Raw genomic sequence first — 25,642 nt, forward strand, 5'->3', positions numbered from 1 at the left:
TTTCCACGCACTGACTCTGATTAACAATGTTCTCAATGAAACCAGATTTCAGAAAGAATGAGTCCAGAATGCTATGGAAGAGACCATTGTGTGGCATTTCCAGCCCCCTTCCCACCTGCCTCACCCATCAGATCTAGTATAAGGACTCCGGGCACAAATTTTCCCAATGGAACTGGAAGGTCCTGGAGTTTTCAAGATGTTTGACAAATGGATAGAAAATTATCACAATGACTGGGCATGGCTGGGAAATGCTGGGCAGTGCTTGGAGCCAGGATTCTGGCACAAGCTGATCAGAGAGAAGGAGCATGGTTAGTAGCAGCCCCCAGAGCCTTCATCCAGGGGCCCCCAAACACCCCCAGTACCCAGAGTCCAGACCCCACAGTCAGGGTCCCACCAGATATTCCCTGGGACCCTAAAATCCCTGAACAGGGACTCCAGATACCCCTCAGCACCCCACTGGCTGAGAACCCCCACCAGACCATCACTGGCAGGCTGGGAATCCTAAAGGGTTCCCCCCACCAAGAGCCTCCAACAGCCAGGGATCACACCCCCAGGGAACCCCTCACTGGGAATTCAGTCCCTCACTGCCTGCACAGGATTCCCCTACTGTCTGCCTAGGACCCCCAGCTGTCCTCCAGCAGGATCTGGCATGCCATTTGCCTGGGAACCCCTGTTGCTTCACAACAGGACCCCTCCCTCTGCTTGCCTGGCATCCCAACCTAGCGCCTGGGACTCCTCCACCCAGTTCTGTGCATTGGGCATGACTGAGTCCCTGGCACAGCACCAGGCTCCCTCTAACCCCCTGCCCCACCTTCCCAAGAGACGCCCACCCTCACTGTTCTGCACCAACAAGTCCCCAGTGATACCCACCTCCAGGACCCACAGCCTCAGGGCTGGGCACATCAGAACCCCCCCACCCCCCCCCAAAAAAAAAACAACCACCAATTTGATTAGAGTATCCCCTGTCCAGTCACCCAGAGGACTCCCCCTCTCACAATGCCCCTTCAGCTTCAATCTCCCCACACAGACACCCCATCCCGTACCCCAGCAACAGTGTTACCTCACTGTGTCTGCTAAGTGGATAGAAAGTTATCACTGCCCCCTGCTGGCCAGTCACACAAGCAGAGGGATCCCTGGGGGGTGCTTCTTTAAGAGGAGAATGGAAGGCCTGGAGGGCAAGAAAGGGCCATGCCCTGTCACTAGCTACATCTTAGCACTGCGGGAAGCAACCCCTCACAGAGACCATTTGTCATGGGCTTTGGGATACTTCTGGACCCATGCGGCACTCAGAGCGACCTCCTCACCCAGTGCCAGCGGGAGAAAAGAAAAGGGTCCAGCCAACTCTCCTGTTACTAGCTGGGAACCACTGATCCCCCAAACAGCGGGAGGCCTCTGGATTTGATGGGTATTAAATATGTTTAGAGGGGAAAGTGAAACAACAGAGGGATTTTATATCAGTTGCTGATACGAGGTAAAATCTGAGTGTTTCACATCAATATTTGATAACTGAAGAGAGAGAATATGGGCAATATTTGCCAACATTTTATATCCATGTTCAGGAATCTGAGAAAAGGTGTAAATTTGAGATTTTTTTAGTATTTTATAATTAGAAAGACAGGGAAAAAATCTCAGGCCATAGTCAATTAGATATAGACAATTTGATAAAAAATATCCTAAGCCCCACTTTTTCTCTCTCTTTGAGATTTGCAGAGAATATGTGTCAAACTACGCAATTGATAACATAAGAGAGGGAGGAGAGAGAGCTCAGTGGTTTGAACATTGGCTTGCTAAAGCTGGGGTTGTGAGTTCAATCCTTGAGGGGACCATTTAGGGATCTGGGGTAAAAATGTGTTGGAGGATTTAGTTGGGGATTGGTCCTGCTTTGAGCAGGGGGTTGGACTAGATACCTCCTGAGGTCCTTTCAAACTCTAATATTCTCTGAACACCACCAAGATCTGAGAGGATTTTATATTGCTGTTAAATAACTAGAGGGAAAAGGGGGCCTGTTGGACTGTATTTTATATTATTATCCAATACACATACAGGAAGTGATGGTTCCCCCCACCCCCACCATTCCCGTGGGCAGCAGGGAGCCCTTTGAGAAGCTGCTTTAAGAGGGCAAGGTGGGGTGGGGGAGCTGGAAGATCCCTGGATGAGGGAAGGGGGCAGCAGTGAGGGATGGGCGGGTGGCTGGGGACAACCGTGTTGGTAGTCGTGGGTCAGTGGGTGGGATTGGGAGACGGGTCTGGGCAGTCCCTATGGGGGACACGCGCCCCTCCCTTCCCCGCCCTGGCAGGGAACGGGCATCGCATCCCAGCCCCACGCCAGGGGCAGCCACGTTCTGGGCAATGACCCCCCGACACAAGGACAAATCGCTGCAGATAAAAGGGGTGGGGAAATCCCCCAGCTCGGAGAGATTTTAAAGGGACATTTGAGAACCATGGAGACCCGGGGGAATCAGAGGACTGGGGAGAGCGGGTCATTGGGGGGGAGGGCGGATCTCCCCGGATTTTACAGCCCGGTGAGGGGCGGAGAGAGAAAAGGGGCAGAACCAGGGAGAATTTGTACCGGGGGCGAGAGGCACAAACAGGGACAGGAGCCAATTAACTCCCCCCCCCCCGCTCGCCCACCACTTCCCCCCCCGGGAATTTCCCGGCTGCCCAGAGACAGTTCCACCCCCCCCCGCAACTCCGGCTTCTCCCCTCCCCGCCCGACACCCCCTCCCCCCGCAGGGCCCCCGGGCTCCGCCCCCCCATCCCAGCGGGGCCGGGCGGATCCTGCTGCAGCTCCTGGGGCCCAGGCAGCTCCCAGGCTTCTGGCAGGTTCCCGGGGCCGAGAGTCACTGCCCCCATCGCCCCCCCCCGGGGTCTCTCACTCACCGGCTCACACGGGGGCGGCAGCAGCAGCTTTATTCGCCCCCCTCCCCCCAGGGCTCGCACGGAGCATGCGCAGTTTCAGCTGCTGAACCCCTCCCTTAGCTGGGCTGGAGAGGGCGCTGGGAGAGGGAGTTCCGGACTCTCCCGGGAGCGGAAGTGGCGTCACCGAGGGAGGCGGAGCCGGAGCGCGACGCGCGCGGGGCGTGGCTCGTGCGGGGCAGTTGCAGCCTCTGCCGGGGCCCGAGAAGGGTTTGTGGAGTTGGAGCTCTGGGCATGCGCAGATCGCAGCGGGAAAGACCTTCATTAACCCTCCCGTGCCCGGCCCGGGCTCCGCCCCCGCTGCGGAGCTGCAGCCTCCGGGGACCGGAGCCGGGGGGCGGGGCCGGGCGGTGACTCAGCCCCCGTGTCCGGGGCGGGGGGACCGGCCCACTGGGGTCCGTCCGTGGGGCCGGGCGGGTGGAAAGTGTCGGTGCAGCCCGGACCTGGCCGGGGGGGAAGGGCCGGAGACCCCGCGGAGCGGGCAGAGAAGGGGGCTGAGATCCCCTCGGATTTACCGCTGCCCCCCCGTGGGGACCCCCCTCCTGCCCCCTTCTCCCCACAGAGCAGCACCCAGGGTGCCCCCCGCCCCCAAACCCTGAGAAGTTCCCTGTCCCCCCCGATTGTGCCCCATTTTCTCTGCACGTCGCCAGTGTCCAGCTCTCCCTGGGGCTGCTGGGGGCTCGGGGGGGATCTGGGTCCCTGGCCGGGGGCTCGGGGGACTGGGCGCCAGGGAAGATCTGGCGGGACCCTGACTGGGGCTGTGGGGGTGTCTGGGGCCCCTGGCTCTGGGCTCCGGGTACTGGGGGTGTCTGGGGGCTGCTAGTAACCCCGATCCTGCTCCCTGATCAGTTTGTGCCGGATTCCTGGCTCCCAGCGCTGCCAGGCAGCCCCCAGCCAGGCCACTCGCCCTGATAACTTTCTATCCACTTATCAAACACTGTCAGGTGAAATCTCACATCTTTCTTTTCTCCCCTCTTGAAAACTGCAGGAGCTTTCGGTCTCATAGGGACTATTCATGCTCCACCCCCCGCAAGTCCTTGCCCTAGAGCTGGGGGGTGAGGGAGGTGGGAAGGGGGTCAGCACTGCTGCACAGCGGTTTCTTCCAAGGCATTCTGAGCCAGAGTCTCCAGGTAACTGAAAGATCTCAGGGAAAGTGCTGGGGACTGGCAAGAAGGTGACTCTGCACAAACAGCCTCTCCTCCCATTAGCAATTGCCAGGAGAAAATCCAGCCATGGGAGAGCAAAGCCCGCAGGAATGGGACTTTCCCAGGCAGAGGAGCAGGGAGAGAGGACAGGGGAAGGAGAGACTGAAAGGGACAGTGGGAGAAATGAGTGGGGGCAGAGATTTCCCGCTCTCTAGTCCACCCAGACACAGTATTGCAGCATCCCTGTGCAGAACCACTTTCCAGTGAACAAGAAAAGGCTCAGACAGAGGAAAAGCTTGTTCTTGACTCCATATTCCCCTTGCTGGGGTGTGACTGCCGTGGGTCCGGTGTCCGAGGGAATCCCCCACAGTGACTCCTTTGGTTCTGCTCTTTTCTAGCCTTGTGTTCAGAGACTTTGTTATGGGGTGAGGAGAGGGAGAAGGGAGGTTAAAAATGTGTCTGTGGGCTTAGCCTGTCAGGAGGGGCCAGGTCTACACTGTAATAAAGAGATCAATCATTTCCCAGGATGGCAGAGTGTAGAATGTCTGTCTGCAGGGACAGGGCCTTGGAGAATCGTCCTGTAAAATTAACTAAAGCCTGTTCTGTAACCCCCGCAACTGCCCTTCTCACCCTCCCAGGCTGCAGAATGACGTCCATGTTTCGCTCCAGCTCATCCCATCCTCCCATGACACAGGGAAGAGAAGTGGCTCCAGAGGAGCCTGTTCAGGTAGGGATTATCAGGGGGTTGCTGGAGGGTTCCTGCAGGGGAGAGAGAGGGACAGCAAATACAGCGGAGATGGGAAGGTTTGCACAGTCTGGTTTGGAGGTTGGCGTGGGGCAGGAAATGCACAGGGTGGAGAAGGAGAGGAGGACAGAATGTCACAAACCTGCTGAGAGTTGTTTAATAAGGAGCCTAGATTCTGGGAACAGACCCATAGTGTTTGGAGGTGGAAATGCCCTAATTCGTTAAACAGAAAATAACTCATCTACACGGAGCTAGGAAAACTGACCAGACTGCCAGTGCTGGAGCCTGACCTGACTAAGCAGGGGCTGCTGTGAGATATGAAGGGGGCACCTATGAGTCAGGCTTAGGGGAGATTCCCCTCCCTTCATATCCAGCACCTCACAATGGGGAGGGTGTTGTGCTTCCTACAAGGGAGTTCTCCTTTGACCTGGCTAGGGGCTCCACCTCCTCTATCAGTCTGTGGCTAGCAGGTGTGTGATGGATCTGCTGGGAGAGACAAGGGGCTCTCGCTTCGTCTCCTCACCCTGGTGCAGGGATAGGCAACCTATGGCACGCGTGCCGAAGGTGGCACGTAAGCTGATTTTCAGTGGCACTCACACTGCCTGGGTCCTGGCCACCGGTCCGGGAGGCTCTGCATTTTAATTTAATTTTAAAAGAAGCTGCTTAAACATTTAAAAAGCCTTATTTACTTTACATACAACAATAGTTTAGTTATATATTATAGACTTATAGAAAGAGACCTTCTAAAAGCGTTAAAATGTATTACTGGCACGCAAAACCTTAACTCAGAGTGAATAAATGAAGACTTGGCACACCACTTCTGAAAGGTTGCCGACCCCTGCCCTGGTGTTTCCTGGAGGCTCTGAGCAGAGTGGGGGTTGGACTCTGTTGACTGCAATCCACCCAGAGCTTCCCTTTGATGGGCTTCTCTACCCCACAAATAGTGGGGCTGTGATTGGGGCGGAAGATACTAAGTGTTGGACTCTTGCTCTTTCAGAGGCCAGTGACCTTTGAGGAGGTGGCTGTGTATTTCACCAGGGAAGAGTGGGCTCTGCTGGACCCTGTCCAAAGAGCTCTCTGCAGAGACGTCATGCAGCAGAACTATGAGAATGTGACCTCACTGGGTAAGGATTTCAATCCCCTCCCTTCTTGGTAGGGGAAATTAAGAGCGAAGGTTCATGCCAGCCCCACAATGCTACCTCTACTCTGTTCTTTTCAGCATCACCCCAATATGCCAGTGACACAGAGGACACCCCCCCCCCCCCGCTGCAGAACACTTTGGGAACAGAGCACAGGAGCAGTATTGCACAGTATCAAATAGCTCATGTTTGCTCAAGTAAAACTGGGGGTTAGGTCCAGTATAATGAACAGAAGGTTCCTATCCCTGTCCTTCTCTTCAAACACTGAGCCTACTCCCCCCAAACCAGAATGTGCTTGGGGTGTGAGAGGCAGGCTGCTGGAGTCAGAGCTGCTGGGTCAGGGTTACTTATCACACAGACACTCAGGGCATGGCTACACTTGCAGCAGTACAGTGCTGGGAGTTAAACCTGCCTTTGTACAGCTGAGTAGGGAAAGCGATGCAGTCTATCCACACGGACAGCTGACAGCGCACTGGTGTGGCCACATTTGCAGCATTTGCAGCAGCATTGGGAGTGGTGCATTATGGGCAGCTATCCCAGCATTCAAGTGGCTGCAACGTGCTTTTCAAAAGGGGGGTGTGGTGGGGTGGAGTGTGACAGGAAGCGTGGAGGGAGAGAGTGGGTTTTTGGTGTGCTGACAGTGTCAGCACCCTGCCTTGCAAGTTCCGACCCCCCCCACTCCCACCACTTACTCATTGAAAGCAAACAGCAGCTGTTTGATTTTTTTCACAGACCAGATAAGCAGCTGCTCGCCAAAATGGACCTCCCCCTCTTCCCTCCATGCACCGCCTCTCTCTTCAAGCTAACATTAGCTGTGGGTGTTCCAAAGGGAGCCCCACTGCCTCTCTCTACTCATTCACAGCAAACAGTAGCTGTGTTTGTTTTTGTGATAAGCAGCTCCCGGAGCCCAGAATTCACAACAGAACAAAGAGAGGCATCACAACAAAACAAGGAGAGGAGCCTTCACTTAAAAGGATTATGGTGAGTTCTTCTTTGAGTGCTTGCTCATATCAATTCCAGTTAGGTGTGTGCACACGCTGCGTGCACGTTCGTCGGAAGATTTTTACCCTAGCAACACTCCGTGGGTCGGCTGGGTCGCCCTCTGGAGTGGCACCATTATGCCACCGGATATACCCCTGCCGACCCAACGGCCCCTCAGTTCCTTCTTACTGCCCGTGACGGTCGTTGGAACTGTGGAGCGCGGCTTTGCTGATCTCCACTTCCCTAGCTTACTCATTGTTCTTTACTGTTAATTGTCTTTATAGTTGGAGTTTTTACAGTTGTAGTTAGTGTTAATTGTTGTGTATATATATAGTTGTTGAGGGGGGATCGGGGATTAGCCCCTTTCCTCCACCCAGATGCTGGGCTCATGCCCAGGACACCGGGATTCAAACCGTGCTCGGCGTGCCAAATTCCGATGCCAATAGGGGATCCCCACGACTGCTGCCTCAAGTGCCTAGGGGAATCCCGCCTTCCTGAAAAGTGCCGCATCTGTAAGTCATTTAAACCGAGGACGAAGAAGGAGCGGGACTTTCGACTGAAACAGCTCCTTGTGGAGGCGGCACTTAGCCCTGCGACATCGGTACCAAGTGCTCAACAGCCTCCATCTGTGAGGAGCGCTCCTTTGGCTCCGGTACCACGAAGGAGCCATGGCACTGAACCTCACTGGCACTAATGTCTGCTCGGCACCACTCCCTATCCCTGCGGCCCAGGAAGCAACACAGCGCTCCGGCTGCTTCGGCACACAGAAGGAGCGCCTGTCGACGACGGATCGCCCAGCACCGTCATGTGCTGCGGCACCACCGAGTATGGCACCGCAAGGTGCGGCACTGTTGATTCCAGTCCCGCAAGGGCTGTTGAGTCAGGTGCCCAAAAGCTCCCCGGGTCACGCTGTGGTCGAGCTCGCTCTCCCATCTACGCCAGAGACCTTCTCCACAGCGCAGGAATTGATCGTGATGACGGAGACTGCGCTGCCTCAACCCCCACCACTGCTGGTGCCGGTCATCCAATCTATTGGCAAGCCTGCCTTGCTGAGGCTGCCCTCCATGGGAGCCACCAAGAGGCATCGTTCAAGATCTAGGTCCCGCCGACGATCTTGGTCACGCCACTGATCCCGGTCCCGACGCCGCTCGCAGTCCCCACACCGCTCTCCATCGCAGTACTGGTCGCACTCGCAGCACTGCTCGGCCTCCCGTTCGCCTGCCAGATACTCACGGTACCGATCTGACTCCCGGCACTGTTCACGACACCGCGCATCTCGCAGCCGCTCCAGGCGAAGGGACTTGAGATCCCAGTCAACCTCCTGGCACCGCTTCGGTTGTAGGTCCCAGTCTACCTCGCGGTACCGTTACAGCTCCCGGTACCGTCCCGAGAAAGACCAACCCGAGATGTGGCTCCCTCTCAGGGTCTATCAGCACCGCCTTGGCCGTCGAGACACACCTCAGTGTCATCACAAGCTGGTAGCATTTCCTATCCACAGGATCGTGACTCGGATGTCCCCAGCCATATGTTTCCTGAGAGCCAGAGCCACGAACAAGGACCTCATCAGTGGTCTTTCTGGACACCATGGGCGTACCACCAAGCCCAAGGTGTTCCTTTAGTTGCACCACGGTCTGCCCCGTCAGAACACTGGACACCAGAGGCAACCGTAAGCCGCTCCCCCCAGTGGGTACGGATGAGGCTTCAGTGCCACCTGCAGACACCCAGGTCCCACCTGAGTCTGATGCCGCTCCTAGAAGAGGAGCCCCCACAGGACCCTTTTCTCCCTGGCCTCTCCTCTTCCTCCTCGCCAGACGGAGTTGTGGCAGGAACATCCTCCTCCGACCCTCCCCCAATTGACCTAAGGGCACATCAAGACCTCTTGAGATGGGTGGCACAGAATATGAATCTGCAAGTGGAGGAGGTCCCTGAAATAGAGGACCCTGTAGTGGACATCCTATCTGCAGACGCACCTACTAGAGTGGCCCTGCTGTTTATCTGCACTATTCAAGCAAACGCAGACACCATTTGGCAATCCCCAGCCTCGATCCCCCCCACAGTCAGGGGAGTAGAGAGAAAATACATGGTACCTTCCAAGGGGTATGAGTATCTCTACATACGCCCACCTACTTGCTCCCTAGTACTTCAATCAGTAAACGAGGGGGAGCGTCATGGCCAGCAAGCTCCTGCTCCCAAGTCCAAGGAGGCTAGGCGCATGGACCTCCTAGTCCGCAAAATATATTCAGCCGGGGGTGTCATAAACAGATAGTTAAGGGTTAATGTCTCTCTTACCTATAAAGGGTTAACAGGCTCAGTGAACCTGGCTGACACCTGACCAAAGGACCAATCAGGAGACAAGATACTTTCAAATCTCGGTGGAGAGAAGTCTTTGTTTATGCTGCTTTCTTTTGTTCTCTGTTCTCTCTTGGAGCTAAGAGGGACCAGACGTACATACAGGCTCACCAATCTCTGAAACAGCCTCTTCTGTTCAATGTAGTAAGTACCAGATAGAAAGGCGGTTTAGTCTTTTGATTGTTTTCTTTATTTGCAAATGTGTATTTTGCTGGAAGGATTGTATCTCTGTTTGCTGCCACTTGTATTTGTGCTTAGGAGAGGAATGTGTGCATGCTACTGGACAACATCACGGCAGATGTAAAAGCCAAGACTATAACAGGATTCAAAAAAAGAGCTAAATCAATTCATGGAGGATATGCTCTGAGCCAGGAGCTGGGAATAGGTGACAGGGGAGAGATCACTTGATGATCACCTGTTCTGTTCATTCCCTCTGAAGCACCTGGCTTTAGCCACTATGGGAAGACAGGAAACTGGACTAGATGGATCCAGTCTGACCCAGTGTGGCCGTTCTTACATTCTTATGCTCCTTTCATACAGATGCCTGGGATTCTGCCTCACAATGTGTCCCTGAAGTCTCGGCCAAATTGCCCCAGACAGGCAAACGCTCTGGGCTCCTGAAGCCTCTGCCCCCCACCTAGTGCCCTATGGCTCATCCCTGACCCTTGCTGCTGCTCCTTGCTACAGACTGTGAAAGGAGCAGAGGCAGCGCAGGAGCCTTCTGGGGATGCAAATCTGAGGCTTTGAGAGAGACACTGTCTGAGACATCAGGGCGCTGTAAACCATGCAGCCACTCCCTCAATCAGGGGCCTGTTCCAGCCCTGAGTCTGGGCTACCGCGATCCCTCCCCCAGAGCAGGGTGCCCACAGATTACAGCCTGAAAATAGGCATGTGACACTAACTCCTGCTTTCCCTGACAGGGCCTCCCCTAGACCAAGTGGCATCCCAGGCAAGAAGTGTCTTCAGTGCCCGCTCCCCAATACATTACACTTTGGAATGCTTATTTTTTATTGCACTTGTAGCTCAGTTCATGATTTTGATGCACAATGTGGATGCATGATTCTCTCTGTCATATCAGATGATAAATTTGCAGGCTAGGATCTGTAAACCTGTATTTATTCATGCCATGTATAAGTAAATAAAAGAAATTCATTTCCTCTGAGCATATAGAAACTTTTTAATTTTGACAGTAACTGAACTGTACTAACATCTAGAAATGGAACTGTCACCAGCACAGGGTGGGCCAGTATTAAATAGTGTTACAGGAGGAGACAGCGTTAGGATGTTAACCCTAGTGCTTTAGTTCAAAGGTCACTTTTCTCGCCTTTGCCCTCATGAACTGAAGCACAGCATTAGAGAGATCCAAAGATTGGCCAATGGGATTTTCAAGTGCTAAAATAGCAAGCGATATCGGTCTCTCATTGGCCAGCACTGATTGAAGATATGGTTTAATGAGCTGGATCTTCAAGGCGAGGGTGGCTCTGTCCACTGCCTTCCAATGCAGTGCTGGGCACCAAGTCCCTGTTGGCCAAGATGTGAAGCTGGGAGAAGAGAGTCGGGTGGCAAGTGGCTCCTGCTTTCTCCTTAGCTGGGTCCCACTCTGGCCCAGGTAGTTCCAGCTCACACAGATGATGGGATCCCCTGCCCTGGTGACACCCTCATTACAGTGCCTGGCCTGTCAGTCCGGCTAACTTGGAGCTTTGGCCTCTCCCCATTGCCCCTGGGGACTTTCAGTCTTAGGGTCTTGATTTCCCATTGATCCTTCCCCCTTTTATTGGTACTGGGAACTAGCCAACCAAAAACCCACTGAGCTTTAGTAAGGGGCCAACAGTCCCTTACACGAGCTGGCCCCAGACTGTCACCGATGTGCAGAGACAGCAGCACAAGCCAGTCCCATGGTGTAATGGGCAGCACTCAAGACTCTGAATTCTGCAATCTGAGTACAAATCTCAGTGGGACCTTGTGGTAAACCCCTAGAGCTCAGAGTGCTCAACTTCCCTGTCTCCAGCTGTGAAAGAGCAAATCTTTCCCCTCCTGCTGAGTGACTTGCCCATTAGGGCGTGGTTGTGATGGCCACAATAGGCTGGGGCTCTAGAACTTGCTGCCCTGGTTGCTGATACCTGCAGTCCTGTGGTTTGACCAGATGCTTGGGATTCTCACAGCTTCACCTGATGCCCACAAGTTTGGCCATTTTGCTTGCAGCCACATGTTGCCTCTTGTCCACATGGCTCTTGAAGGAAGGAGTGCCAGGGCCAGGCTTGATAGTCAGGGCTAGGCAGGATGGAGGAAGTGTCTCAGGCTGGAACACAACACACCTTTCCTGCTCTGGACACCTAGAGCAGAGGCGGCTGGTGCTGACAGCTCCAAGGGAAGGCTTAAAAGCAAGTGAGGGAGGGGCAAGAGGAGGGGAGGACCATGCTTATGTGTGGCCAGCAGACAGCCACAAAGATACCCGGCCAGCCTGCTCCCTGCTCTCTGGCTGCCAAACCCCCTCTGAAGACGTGCTTAATCCACTCAGTGATCAGGAGGAAAACCTGTCAAAATTTGCGTGCAAGGAGAACCTGCTTGGAAGGGAGCGAGGAAAAAGAGCGAGTGAAAAAAATAACCAGAGAGAAAGCAAGAGCGAAAAGAACATGGAAGGCAAAGAAAGAAATAAAGGGAGAGGGAAAAAATAGAAAAAGAAGGAAAGAAAGGAAGAGCATGAAAGGTAGAGGGGGAAAAAGAAGCAAGAACATACAAGCTAGAGAAGAAAAGGAATGAAAAAGAACAAATGAACCACAAGCGCTAGTTGAAGCTGGAATGGGACAGTCAGAGAAGGGACAGACTGACCCATTAAGCAAGGTTGCACCCCAGATTCTCCATGTTGGGGGCACAGGCCCCCTATTTCCATCCTGGCGCTGCTTGGGGGGACCATGCATAGGTGCCTATTGGCACCCCCATGTTCCATGGAGGGGGGCAAGGCCCCCCATACACTCAAGGCTGCAGAAAGTGGGTTCAGGCCCTGGCTAAAAATTTTTTCAGGCCCGCCAGCAAGTGTGGACCAGCTAAACAGGCCAATGAAGCCAGGCCCTGGACCCTCTTCTGGATCACCGGGCCCCGTTAATTTGTACCGGCTTTCCCCTTGCATGGCAATGGTGGTGCACTCACGCACTGGCACGCCTTTTAGTATCATGACTATTTATCTGTACAACAGCAGAACCTGCAGAGACTGAGGCAGACTCAAACCCCTGTTGTGCCAGGGGCTGCACAGACACGGAGACAGTCCCTGCCCCAGCTAAGATCAGGGCCCTGTCAGGCCAGGCGCTGCCCAGACACAGCGAGAGACAGGCCATGCCCCAGAGAGATTACAGGCTCCATACCCAAAAAGTGGGAGGAGAAACAGAGGTCCAGGGTCACACAGCAGCACTGAGAGTAGAACCCAGGAGTCCTGGCTCCTCCTGCTCCAACCACTAGAACCCACTCTGCTCCCAGAGATGGGGCTAGAACCCAGGAGTCCTGGCTCCCCAAAAAGGGGTGGGGGAGTGGTGTCTAGTGGTTAGAGGAAGGGAGGCTGGGAGCCAGGACTCCTGGGTTCCATTTCCAGTGCTGGGATCAGGCACCAGTGCTCCAAGCACGTGCTTGGGGTGGCACTCTCCAAGGGGCAGCACTGCAGCCCCTGCCCCCCCATTTTTTTTGGGAGGGGGGAGGCGGGAGGCACACAAAAAGCCAGGAGCCAGCCCTGAACCAAGATGTTCCCTGTCAGCTGAGGCTTTCAGGCTGAGCTGGAACTGACCCTGCAGTTCTGGCTCCAGTCACAAGATGGCGCTCACGGCAGCCTGAGGGGCCCAGGCTGGACTGCAGGTCAGGCTGCCCTGCCGCTGGGGAGCCGGAGCGTCACCCCCTAGGGCGGCTCTAGGCACCAGCAAAGCACCTGCTTGGGGCAGCCCATTTGCAGGGGCGGCATGGGAGCTGAGAACCAACAGGGGGCTCTGGGAGCTGTAGTTCCCTGGTTAGCTCCCTGCCTATAGAGCCAGCCCTGGAGCAGGGAAAGAACTACATTTCCCAGCATTCCCTTGGCCACTACCAACTGGAAAAGGAGGGGGACCTCATGCGGCAGCGTGCTCTGAGTGGAGAGTGGCAGGGAGACCATATCGTAACATTCAAAAAAACAGGGCACTCCAGGGGGAGGAAAGCCCCACCCTGCCCCCATCCACTCCATCCTGCCCCCTACAGAAACCCCAACCCATCCAACCCCCTGCTCCCTGTCCCCTGATCACCCCCTCCAGGGACCCCTGCCCCTAACTGCCCCCCAGGACCCCACCCCCTATCTAAGCACCACTGGTCCTTGTTCCCTGATTGCCCCCTCCCGGGACCCCTGCCTCTAACTACCCCCCAGGACCCCCCCATCTAAGCACCACTGGTCCTTGTTCCCTGATTGCCCCCTCCCAGGACCCCTGCCTCTAACTGCCCCCCAGGACCCCACCCCCTATCTAAGCCTCCGTTCTCCTTGTCCCCTGATTGCCCCCGCCCGGGACCCCTGCCGCTAACTGCCCCTTGGAATCCCACCCCCTATCTAAGCCTCTCTTTACCTTGTCCCCAACTGCCCCCTCCTGAGACCCCACCCTAACTTCCCCCCAGGACCCCACCCCCTACCTGTCCCCTGACAAACTCCTGGGACTCCCATGCCTATCCAACCACTGCCTGTCCCCTGACTGCCCCCCCCGAACCTCCTCCTCATCCAACCCCCCGCACTCCCTGTCCCTTGACTGCCCCCCAGAACCCTATACCCCTTCTCCAACCCCCCAGCCCCCTTACCGTACCACTCAGACCAGCGTGTCTGGCTCCGTGCAGCTCCAGACACACTGCTGCATATATGCTGCCGTGCTCCCCCGCGGAGCCCACACACACACACCCAGCGCCTGCCTTCCAGATTTGAATACCTGAAAATTCAGAAGTGCTCACGCTCAGTTTGGGCAGCTGGTACTTCATTTCTCCCAAATCAAATATACTGAGCCACTGTAACTTGCTGTAGAAAAAGTAGGATGAAATTGAGCAAGAAATGCTTCCCAGTGGTTATTAGGACTGGAATTGCTATTTTCAACAGCCAGTGCCTTTTTTTTTCTTTTAGTTGTTTAAAAGGAAGACAGTGATATTGCATCGAAACAAAGAGTGGAACAAAAGAATAATAAAGGCACCTCAACTTTTCCTCATTTATGGAGGACAGTCTTATAATATGCATCCAGAGATCCTCCAATCACACAAGCTGAAAATTGTTCCACTTTACTGCAGCTCTGTAACCATATGGGAACCAATCCTGTCTGTGTTCTGTGCACATCCAAAGTTCCTGCTGAATGACCTGCCCTGGGAACAAGTTACCAGTGACCCAGGGCTGTGATGGAAGGAGGGGAGGGAGAGCCCAGGGCTAGGACTGCAGGCAGTGTGGGGGGGGCACTGGTGGGGGGGAGCCCAGTGCTGGGGCAGTAGGCAGGTGTGGGGGGGGGACCCTGGGCTGGGGCGGGGGGCAGACAATATTTTTTTTGCTTGGGGCGGCAAAAAACCTAGAGCCGACCCTGATCCCTTGGGCTCACCCCCATACGCTGCCTGCCGCTCCAGTGTAGGAATTTTGGATGTGCACAGAACACAGACAGGATTGGTTCCCACATGGTTATAGAAGTGCAGTAAAGTGGAACAATTTTCAGCTTGTGTGATTGGAGGATCTCTGGATGCATATTATAAGACTGTCCTCCATAAATGAGGAAAAGTTGAGGTGCCTTTATTATTCTTTTGTTCCACTCTTTGTTTCTATGAGGAATTTCCCAATGCAATGTCACTGTCTTCCTTTTAAACAAACAAAAAGGCAATGGCTGTTCCTGAGGATGTGGCCTCTTTCCTGATTCCTGAGGAAAGGAACCTTTCCAGGAAATGGCCATGGATTCTGGGAATCTGCATGTGGCTGGTGGACGGCACCAGGAATCATTTGGCTCCTGGCACAGAAGGCCACTTAAAAAGCTGAGTGCCCAGACAGGAGCTTGAATCCTGGATCCTCAGATTAAGAGCTGATGCTCTACCAACTGAGCTACCTGGGCTTGCTGAGAGTGTTTTCCCCATTCCCCACAAGAGTGATCAGGTAGGCAAACGAGGCAAAAAAAGTCCCAGGAGTCCCTCTTCTTTTTCTGCACATCCACTGCCTGTCAGCAGGATTCCTCCTCCTCCTCCCTCCTGTGCCTCAGTGTGACTAAATCTCCACACCTAGACAGCCAGTCCGTCCGCTGCACCCCAATCCCCCATGCCTGAGCCTCCCTGCCAAAGCCCTGCAGCTGGCTCCAGAGAATTAAGTCTCCCGTGTTGCTGGGAACTCTACTTCTTGTGCCCAGACAGTCTGGACCCCCTCAGTAGCTGACCTAAGAAACACAATGTCTGCCTTTCCCAAAGAAGTGCTTGGAGGGGTTTTTCTCATGTGGGCTAATGGCTAAGGCATCTGAGTACAGATTAGAAGATTGAGGGTTCAAGTCCCTTCATGGTTGTTTTTCCACAGTTTTGCCATTTTGCTGAACATCCTGCTCTCTTCAGGGCTGGACCCTCTTCTTGGCCGCTCAGGCCAATGCTCTGGCTTCAGCTAGAGCTCCGGGAAGGAGTTGTGGGGAGTGAGCGTCACAAAGGCTGGGGCGTGAGCCACAGGTGCTTCCAATCTAGCCTTTGCCCATCCTGACTTGCCAAAGAAAGTGGGCGGCTGCCCGGGCCAGCGTTTGTACCTGTCCCTGTGTTGGAGGGGACTTGCTACATAGCATCTCCGGAGCCTGGGTGTTTTTCTGCTTCTCGCCAGCTCAGGAAAAGCCTCTTGGGGTAAAATCTCCTGCCCCACTGCAAAAGTGAGCACTGTGAGTGGGACCAGTCAGAGGCCCCACCATGGTGGCTGGCCCTGCTTTCCTACCATCTTGTGATGTTGACCACAGAGCATCAGCAGCTGCCCTGCATGCTGGTGACCTTCAGTGGGTGTTTGGCATGGCAGGGAGAAGGCTGGCTGGGTGCTTTTGTGCCTGTCTGAAGGCCATACCTAGGCATGGTCCTGCCCTCCTCTAGCCCTAACCTCAGTTGCTCTGTGGCTTTTAAGCCTTCCCTTAGAGCCGTCAGCACCAGCTGCTTCTGCTCTAGGTGCCCAGAAGAGGAGAGGTGTGTTGGGCCACCACTTTTACAGCTGCTTCTTCCTTGGTGCTGCTATTGCTCAGCCACACAGAGGAGATTTCATCCCCAATCCCTGCCTAGCAGCCCTCTGGCACCATTCCTGAGGGCTGCCCTGCCTCACTTTCTTCCTACCATGTTGGGAAAGACAGTTCTCATTATTAAAGGTCAGGTGGGCCAACTAGGGGCAGAAGCCTGTTCTATGTTTTCCTACTGCAGAGCACAAGCTCAGGAACTCACCTGGGGTGCAGGCACTGCTGTGCTCCTAGAGGACAAGCCACCCCTGCCCAAAGAGGGATGGCAAGGCCTGCTAAAGCCCAGGATCGAACCAGGGACCTTTAGAGCTTCAATTTAATGCGCTCCCAACTGAGCTATTTTGGCAGCTGCATGATAGTATTTTGGCCTGCTGCTTCTCTGTCTGGGATGTTTTTGTCAGCAGCTGCACACACAAAGGACAGGAAAATGAATGGCTGCTCCACTCCCGCACCGGAGGAACCCAACGCCCTTAGCTGTGGTGAGTAAGAAGTGTCTGTTGGCTAACAGGGCTTGTCCCCCAGGAGATGGAACAGCAGCTGCTGCCTCCCCCTCGGCTCCAGGCTGTGGGAAATGCTCATTGCCTGGCTGCATGGGCGGATGCTGCTCCGCGCTCTGGAGAGCGTCTATATTGCTCTGTCAACCCCCCGTCTTCACTGAGCCAGTCTGGTAAGGTCCCAAGTGCCCCCTCCGGCCTGGCAGCTGAGAGTCTGTGCAGACATCAACCCCCTGCCAGCCCGGAAAGGCAGCAGCAGCGCCAGCCCCCCCAGAACCACAGGGGCACTCAATGCACTTCCTGTGGGGAAATGGCTCCTTGGCGTCCAGCTGCTAGAGAGAGAGCCAGGAGAGAGCAGTGTCTGGCTCACCTTGGGGGAGAGAAGAGATCTGATGAGTGCGGATCTCCCTCTGTCACCCTTGCAATGCTAGTCAGTTCTTTTGTCACTGTGATAGTCAGCGCTTCCCTTCAGGGCTGGCCCTAGAGAGGTCTGGGGTCCGGGACAAATCCCCCCTTTCCTCCACAGGCCTTGCCTCCACTCCATTCCTTCCCCCAAGCCCCCACCCCTTCCCGTCCCACCTCTTCCCATCCCTGCTCCTCCCCCTCCCCACCCCGGCGCCTCCTGCACCCCACTGAACAGCTGATCACTGGCAAGCGGGAGGTGCTGAAGGGGAAGAGGAGGAGCTTATCAGCAAGGCCTGTTGTAGGCGGGGGAGTTGGCTGCCAGTGGGTGCCGAGCACCTATTTTTTCTCTGTTGGTTCTGTAGCCCCATAGCTCCCATGGAGTCGCTGACTTGGCTCCTTTCGCACGCTAGAGAGAGGAGCAGAACCAGGGCTATTCCTGATCTATGGGGCACCAGGGGAGTGGCAGAGGCTTCAGGTGCTGAGAGGTTGCCTGACCCCTAAGGGACACAGTGTGAGGTGGTGTCCCAGGGATCTCCAGGAAAGGAGCAGAACAGGATTTACTTGGGGTGGGGAGAGAATTAAGAGTGTCTCTGGGGGTTCTACAGAGTTATTGACCCCCTTCTTCCCCCATTGGATCGCTCCCCAAATCCTCGCCCTGGACCCGCCTCTTCCCCAAGCACGTGGCATTCATCCTCCCTCCCAGATCTGCACATAGGCCATGGCTGGGGCCGGGAGCGCAGCGCAGAGGGTGCTCCAGCCCTGCAGCCTGCGGGACAGGGCAGCGCAGTGGGGCTGGGGGCAGCGTGGAGCAGGCAGGGCCCAGGTGGGCGGGGGCGGAGACACATGGGGCAGACACTCTCCTGCCGGGAGGGGCCGGGCCCGGCTGCCTGGTTTGCCCCTTGCCCGGGAGCTGCAGGAGGGGCCCGGATCACGGCTCGGCTGCAGAGCTCGGAGCCCAGGCTTGGCCCAGGAGCGAGGGCATGGAGCTGGGGGGTATATTGGGGGTCGGAGCCGAGAGTTGGGTGGAGACAGGGCAGTGCCACTGCTGCTTGATGGCAGGGGGGCCCTCTGGCATTTTTTTTTGCTCCACCCCCTGTGTCTCAATATTTCATCTTTGACATCTGGTCCTCCTAGCCTGATGTGAATGAGGATGTCTGGACCAAGGGGCCGGGGACTGGCCTTTGCTAGAGAAACCACTGTCAAGTTTTAGCCAATTAGGACAAGTCAGCAAATAAGAACAACCTCAGGTATCAGTAACTGCTACAGGTTGCAAATTCCTACAGGGAGCAGGTTCTGGCACTACAACTGTGCAGCTCTGCTCCCCGGCTCTTCTCAGGCTCCTGCTCTCTCCTTAGCTCTGCCCCACTCTGGCCCAGGCAGTTCCAGCTCACATGGAGGATGGGACCCCCTGGTCTGGTGACTCCCTCATTACACTGCCTGGCCTGTCAGTGCGGTTAACTTGGAGCTTTGGCCTCTCCCCATTGCCCAGGGGACTATCAGTCTCAGGGTCCTGATTTCCCATTGATCCTTCCCCCTTCTATTGGTGCTGGGAACTAGCCAACCAACCCCCCCTACACACACATTACGTTTTAGTAAAGGGCCAAGAGCCCCCTTTCAGAAGCCAGCCCCATGAGGGGCACTGATGTGCAGAGAAATCAGCCTAAGCTGGTCCCATGGTGTAATGGGCAGCACTCAGGACTCTGAGTCCTACAATCAGAGTTCAACTCTCAGTGGGACCTTGTGGTAAAGCCCCAGAGCTCACAGTGCTCAACTTCCCTGTCTTCAGCTGTGTAAGAGTGAATCTTTCCCCTCCTGCTGGGTGACTCAGACCTCCTAGAGCCAGGTCTTTGGCTGGGATGGCCACAAGGGGTTAGGGCTCTAGAACTTGCTACTCTGATGGTTGGGATTCTTGCTGCTTCACCTCATGCTCACAAGTTTGGCCCTTGTGCTGCCTACCACACTTTTCCTCTGGCCCACATGGCACTTGAAGGAAGGAGTGCCAGGGCTGGGATTAATAGTCAGGGCTTGGCAGGAGGGAGGAAGAGTCCCAGACTGGAGCCCCACACACCTTCCCTCCTCCGGGCACCTAGAGCAGAGGCAGCCCAGCTCTGTCCGCTGGATACCTCAGCAGAGTAGGTGAGTTCATGTAAATACAGTCTGGTCCCAAAGCCTCCCCCCAACCCTGGTCATCAGTAGCTGCCAGGGGAGAGCTCATTCACACCTCGCTTACAAATCATCATTTGAAATTCTAAGGTTGGCCATCACTGCCGAAGCCAATGCACCGACATTGTCAGCAAACACCACAGCTGGGTGAGGAAACCCGGCTTTGTCCAGACTTTCCAAACCTGTTTTACTTTCTCAGGTACAAGTAGTTTTCATACGTTGTATCTGCTTTTAAAGTGTCTGTTAACGTTTCAATTTCCATTCAAATTTGCAACCAATGACAACGTTGGCAGCGCTGCATGTAACTACCTGACCACTGAGGGACGGGGTGTTGGGGAAATTTGGGGAAGGGGGTGCACAGCTCCCTGGCTGGGGGGCGTATAGGGAATGTCCAGTTTCACTGAATTGAGTCTCCTACTGCAGCACCTCAGTAGGTTACATCAGAGAGGAGCTGCAGTGTCTAGGCAGTGGGATGCCTGTGCCTTTAAGAGCCCAGCCCTGGGAAGCCCATGCTGAGAGGTGCTGCCTATGGGACGGGGAAAAAAATGCCCCTTTGCTTCTCCCCCACCCTATTTTTGCAAACACTGGAGTCTCAGCCCACTGGGATCATTGTTACCCCTCTGCCCCTGCCTGTGCCGGGGTTTAACCCTCTGGCAGCGCCTCCCACTGGGCTTAACTCTGGCTTCTTCCCCCCTCCCTGACTTTGCCCTTCAGCCCCTCTCCTAACTCTGCCTCCAGCTGCTTGGCCCCTCGACCAGTCAATTTCCACCCCCTGCTCATACATTGGCCACCCCCCTCCTCTGATTTGCCCCCCTTTGCCCCTTTTTAATCCCTGTAAAAAGTGGGGGTGCTGGATCCCATTCTCTGGAGGAGGGGCTGGGTGCCTGGCCCCTGCCTGCCCAGTGCTCAAAGTACCCCACAATCTTGTGGATGTTTGCTGAGTGCTTCAGGGTCACCTGCAGGGGGAGAGAGATGTGGTTAGGAAGTGATGCAGCCAAGGATGCCTCACCCAACACTGAGATGCAGCCACCTCTGGGGTGAGTTACACAAGTCAGCAAATGAATTTGGAACAAGAAACACACTGAAAAGACCGAGGCAGCTGCAGGAGGTGGAGAAAACCAGAAAAAAACAGGAGCCCTGGATCCCAGCCCTGCTCCTCCCCCACTCTACCCCCTAACCCCCACTCTCCTCCCACATTTGAGGGGAGAACCCAGGAGTCCTGGTCCCCACCCTTGCCCACCCCCATATTTTGATATGGCTCCATCCAACAGCTGCCCCCACAATTGCAGGGCAGTGCCATGGGGCTCACCAGAGCCTGCCTGTTTGTACAAGACAGGTGATGCCAGTGCCCCAGGGTGGAGAGAGACGATGCTAAGGGAGAAGCAGGTTAGCAGACAGCTCCCATGCCAGAGAAAGAAATGCTAGGGGGTGCCGTGCTGCAAGGAGTGAAGGGGGTTGGGAGGGAATGGGAGGATCATTCCTCACAGCAGGTTCGTCTGTCTCCCCCCAAATTCTTCCCAAGCCCTACCCCAGCCCAGGCTAATCCCGGCCCAGCTACCAGGGTTACATTTGGCCTGGATTCCCCAGCTGCTGGGGGAGGGGTATGGGGCTGGGGAGCATGAGCCTCTACTCCCCCTTCCCCCTACACAGTTGCATGGGCACTGACCAAAGGAGCCTGCAGCACTGCTGCCTAGAGGAAACTGAGGCCCCAGCCAGTGACAGACACATCATGGCTCTCCTCATCCTCTTCCATATATAACCTGGGGAGGGGATGGGGGTTAAACGCAGGGCAGTTGCATAGTTAACCTGTGGAACTCCTTGCCAGAGGATGTTGTGAAGGACCAAGACTATAACAGGGTTGAAAAAAGAACTAGATAAGTTTACGGTGGATAGATCCATCAAGGGCTATTAGCCAGGGTGGGCAGGGATGGTGCCTGTAGCCTCTGTTTGCCAGAAGCTGGGAATGGGCAATAGGGGATGGATCACTTGATGATTCCCTGCTCTGTTCATTCCCTCTGGGGCACCTGGCACTGGCCACTGTCAGAAGACAGGAGGATACTGGGCTAGATGGACTTTGCGTCTGAACCAGTCTGGCCGCTCTTCTGTCTCCCTTGGCGCAGCAGTGACACCCAGTGGCCAATCAGGGTAACACACAGAGCATGTTTCCCTTGGAGCAGCAGTGACACCCAGTGGTCATTCAGGGTAATGCGCAGAAGGTGTTTCCCTTGATACAGCAGCGACACCCAGTGGCCACGTGGTGTAATGCACAGCATGTGTCTGCCCTCTACGAGCAGTGACACCCATGGACCAGCCACGGTAATGCACAGAGTGTGTTTCCCATCAATCTGGGGACTCATCCACACTACGCGTATAAACTGATTTTAGTGGCATTAAACCGATTTAACGCTGCACCCCTCCACACAATGAGGCCTTTTATATCGATATAAAGAGCAGGACCGGCACCAGTGTTTTTGGCGCCCTAGGCACACGGCCATTTCCCTGCCCCGCCGGCTGTTCCTGCAGCTCCGGTGGAGCTGCCTCAGGTATTCCTGCGGAGGGTCCGCTGGTCCCATGGCTCCGGTGGAGCTGCCGCAGGTGTGTCTGCGGCAGGTCAACCGGAGCCACTGGACCAGCGGACCCTCTGCAGGCACGCCTGCGGCAGGTCAACCGGAGCCGCCTGCTGATCCCTCGGCAAAATGCCTCTCCTCAATAATCCTGGCGCCCTAGGCAATTTCCTAGGTCGCCTAAATGAAAGCGCCGGTCTTGATAAAGGGCTCTTTAAACGAGTTCCTGTACTCCTTCCCGACGAGAGGCGTAGCACTGAAATAGGTATTACCATATCGGGTTAGGGTTAGTTTGGCCGCAAATCGACAGTGCACTACTGTAACCACTCTGGACACTGCACTGGCCAGGTAAACAGGAAAAGCCCCGCGAACTTTTGAATTGCATTTCCTGTTTGCCCAGCGTAGAGCTCTGATCAGCACGGGTGACCATGCAGCCCCAAATCCAAAATGAGCTCCAGCATGGACCGTATAGGAGATACTGGATCTGATTGCTGTATGGGGAGACAAATCTGTTCTATCACAGCTCCGTTACAGAAGATGAAATGCCAAAGCATTTGAAAAAATCTCCAGACAGAGGCCACAGCAGGGACTCAGCACAGTGCTGTGTGACAAGCGTAACGGAAAGCCAAAGAATCAAATGGACACTCGTAGAGGGAGGGAGTTTGTGCTGAGGACTTCAGCTATCCCACAGTCCAGCACTCTCCGAAAAAATCTGCATTCTTGGCTGAGCTCCCAATGCCTGTAGGGTCAAACACATTGTCCCAGGTGGTTCAGGGTATATGTCATCAATTTACCCCCTCCCCCCCGTAAAAGAAAAGGGGAAAAAATCATTTCTTCAGTGTTGTCCTATGTCTACTGCATGCTGCTGGTAGATGCGATGCAGTGGCACTGAACAGCAGTATCCTTCCCTTCTCTCCCTGGTGGCAGATGGTACAATATGACTGCTATCCATCATCATCATCAGCCTGTGAATGCTCCTGGCTAGTCTCAGGTGATGTTGGCCAGGGGCGCCTGGGTAAAATAGGAATGACTCTGGGTCATTCCCAGTAGACGATACAGAACAGCTGGTAACTGTATTCATCATAGCAACTGGGGGCTGAGCTCCATCAGTCCCCTCCCTTTCATGTCTAAAGAAAAGATTCTGTACTGCCTGGACTATCACAGCAGTGGGATGCTGGGCTCCTCTCCCCAGCACCGCTTAATGTCCTGCCTGGACTGTCATAGCAGCTGGAGGCTGCCTCCCCCTCATTTTATCTCAGTAACAAGTCAGTGCTTTTTATTCCTGCATTCTTTATTACTTCGTCACACAAATGGGGGGACACTGCCATGGTAGCCCAGGAGGGCTGGGGGGACACAGAAGCAATGGGTGGGGTTGTTGCAGGGGCACCCCCCATGAATGGCATGCAGCTCATCATTTTTGCAGGATCTAACACAAAGCAGTTGTGCTCTCTGATACACTGGTTCTTTAGTACACAGTCCCATATTCTAGGCAGGACTGACTCTATTCTTAGATAAACCATAAAGGAGGAATTGACTCAGGGAGTCATTTCCATTTTTGTTTTGGTGCCCCCAATCAACTTCAGCCAGGAGCACCCATAACAGCAGCAGATGGTACAGAATGATTGATAACCATTATCTCATCACCAATTTACAATAGCACAGCAGAGGGTACTGAACAATTAGTAACCATCTCTGCTACCTTGCAAAGGCAAATGAATGCTGCTGTCTAGCACTGCAGTACCATGTCTGTCAGCGGCATCCAGTACACATACGGTGACAGTGACAAAAGGCAAAACGGGCTCCATGGATGCCATGCTATGTGTCTGCCAAGGCAATCCAGAGAAAAAGGGCGCGAAATGATTGTCTGCCGTTGCTTTCACGGAGGAAGGATTGAGTGACGACATTTACCCAGAATCATCTGCGACACTGTTTTTGCACCATCAGGCATTGGGATCTTAACCCAGAATTCCAAGGGGCGGGGGAGACTGTGGGAACTATGGGATAGCTATGGGATAGCTACCCACAGTGCAATGCTCCGGAAATCGACGCTAGCCACGGACCATGGATGCACACAGCCGAATTAATGTGCTTAGTGTGGCCACGTGCACTCGACTTTATACAATCTGTTTTACAAAACCGGTTTATGTAAAATAGGAATAATCCCATAGTGTAGATGTACCCTGGGTATTGCACAAAGCATGTTTCCCATGAAGCAGCAGTGACACCCAGTGACCAGCAGGGGTGGCATCAGACTCTTCTCATTTGATGGAGGACTGAGGTGGGCTAGACAAAAAATATTGGGGAGCTGTGCTCCCCATCACCTGGCCGCACCCTTCACGGGAGCCATGCCTCCCATGCCTTTGCTCCTTCTCACTTAAAGGCCAGGCTCATCTCCTCTTTCCCCGGCCAGGGTTTACAGCAATACAACCTTTATTAAAATAAAATATTAAACAGAGTTTACTTTAAATAATCTAAATCTGTCCAAATTTTAGTATTAAATCCTAAATTCTTAAAGATCCCATCAACAACCAAAACATAAAAGAAAAATTGAAGCCAAAAATAATGCTTAATTTAAACCCAAACATTAAGAAAAACTTTGTTTTGAAAAATAAATAAATGCCATAAATTAATAATTTCAACATTTTATCAAAAAGGTATACTCCAGCAGGATGATAAAATACCATAAAATAAATATGCCTGACTACTAAAACCTCCTATAAAGCAATTGAATCCTTGAATACTGGCCAGATCTGTATAAAATATGCAGAACTTTCTCAAAACTAGTGCTGCAGGTCAGCCATTCCAGTCCAGCAAATATCAGTTACAAGCTCCATTCCTACTAAAAAAAAAAACCCAACCCAATAAACCTAAATGGTCACAGCCTGAAACAAACCTACACAGAAGCAAAATTAAACCTGTGCCGACATTGGAACAAATGCTGTAAATTTATAATTCTAACTTCTTTTTTCTCCCAGGAGGAAAGTGTTTTGCACTCCAGTAACCAGGCTGTCACTGCAGCTTTTCTTTTGCTAAAAAAGATTTTTACCAAATATAAATTGCCCTCCAATTTCTCAAAGAGAAATTGAAATTGTATCTGAACTAATATCCCAAGTGTGCAAGTTCATCCCCTCACACAGGGGCGGCTCTAGGCACCAGCAAAGCAAGCACCTGCGTGGGGCAGCCCATTTGCAAGGGCGGCATGTGAGCTGAGAACCAACAGGGGCCTCTGGGAGCTGTAGTTCCCTGGTTAGCTCCCTGCCTATAGAGCCAACCCTAGAGCAGGGAAGGAACTACATTTCCCAGCATTCCCTTGCCCACTAGCAACTGGAAAGGAAGGAGGGGAACCTCATGTGGCAGCATGCTGAGAGTGGTAGGGAGACCATATTGTAACATTCAAAAAACCAGGGAACTCCAGGGGGAGGAAAGCCATACCCTGCCCCCATCCACTCCCTCCTGCCCCCCACAAACCCTCCCCCCGCTCCCTGTCCTCTGATCACCCCCTCCCGAGACCCCTGCCCCTAACTGCACCCCAGGACCAGATCCCCTATC

The 25,642-nt window shown here is 54.2% G+C and overlaps 1 protein-coding gene across 1 annotated transcript; it reads left to right on the top strand.

Annotated features, from left to right (window-relative positions):
• The first annotated feature begins 3,062 nt into the window (after positions 1-3,062).
• LOC115652954 (zinc finger protein 189-like) lies at positions 3,063-10,396 on the top strand. Its single transcript, XM_030565616.1, has 4 exons — positions 3,063-3,237; positions 4,699-4,787; positions 5,803-5,929; positions 9,815-10,396. Exons 1-4 carry the CDS (start codon positions 3,150-3,152, stop codon positions 9,913-9,915), a joined length of 405 nt encoding a protein of 134 aa, XP_030421476.1. The 5' UTR covers positions 3,063-3,149; the 3' UTR covers positions 9,916-10,396.
• The last annotated feature ends 15,246 nt before the right edge of the window (positions 10,397-25,642 follow it).

The sequence above is a fragment of the Gopherus evgoodei genome, chromosome 5 (genome assembly GCF_007399415.2).
Source record: "Gopherus evgoodei ecotype Sinaloan lineage chromosome 5, rGopEvg1_v1.p, whole genome shotgun sequence".
NCBI classification, from domain to species: domain Eukaryota; kingdom Metazoa; phylum Chordata; order Testudines; family Testudinidae; genus Gopherus; species Gopherus evgoodei.

Excerpts from the sequence above, each read along its gene's own strand:
- LOC115652954 (XM_030565616.1), top strand. The coding sequence starts at position 3,150 with ATGCGCAGATCGCAGCGGGAAAGACCTTCATTAACCCTCCCGTGCCCG. Across the intron at positions 3,238-4,698 it reads GCGGAGCTGCAGCCTCCGGG|GCTGCAGAATGACGTCCATG; the intron begins GACCGGAGCCGG and ends TCACCCTCCCAG. Across the intron at positions 5,930-9,814 it reads TGAGAATGTGACCTCACTGG|ATGCCTGGGATTCTGCCTCA; the intron begins GTAAGGATTTCA and ends CCTTTCATACAG.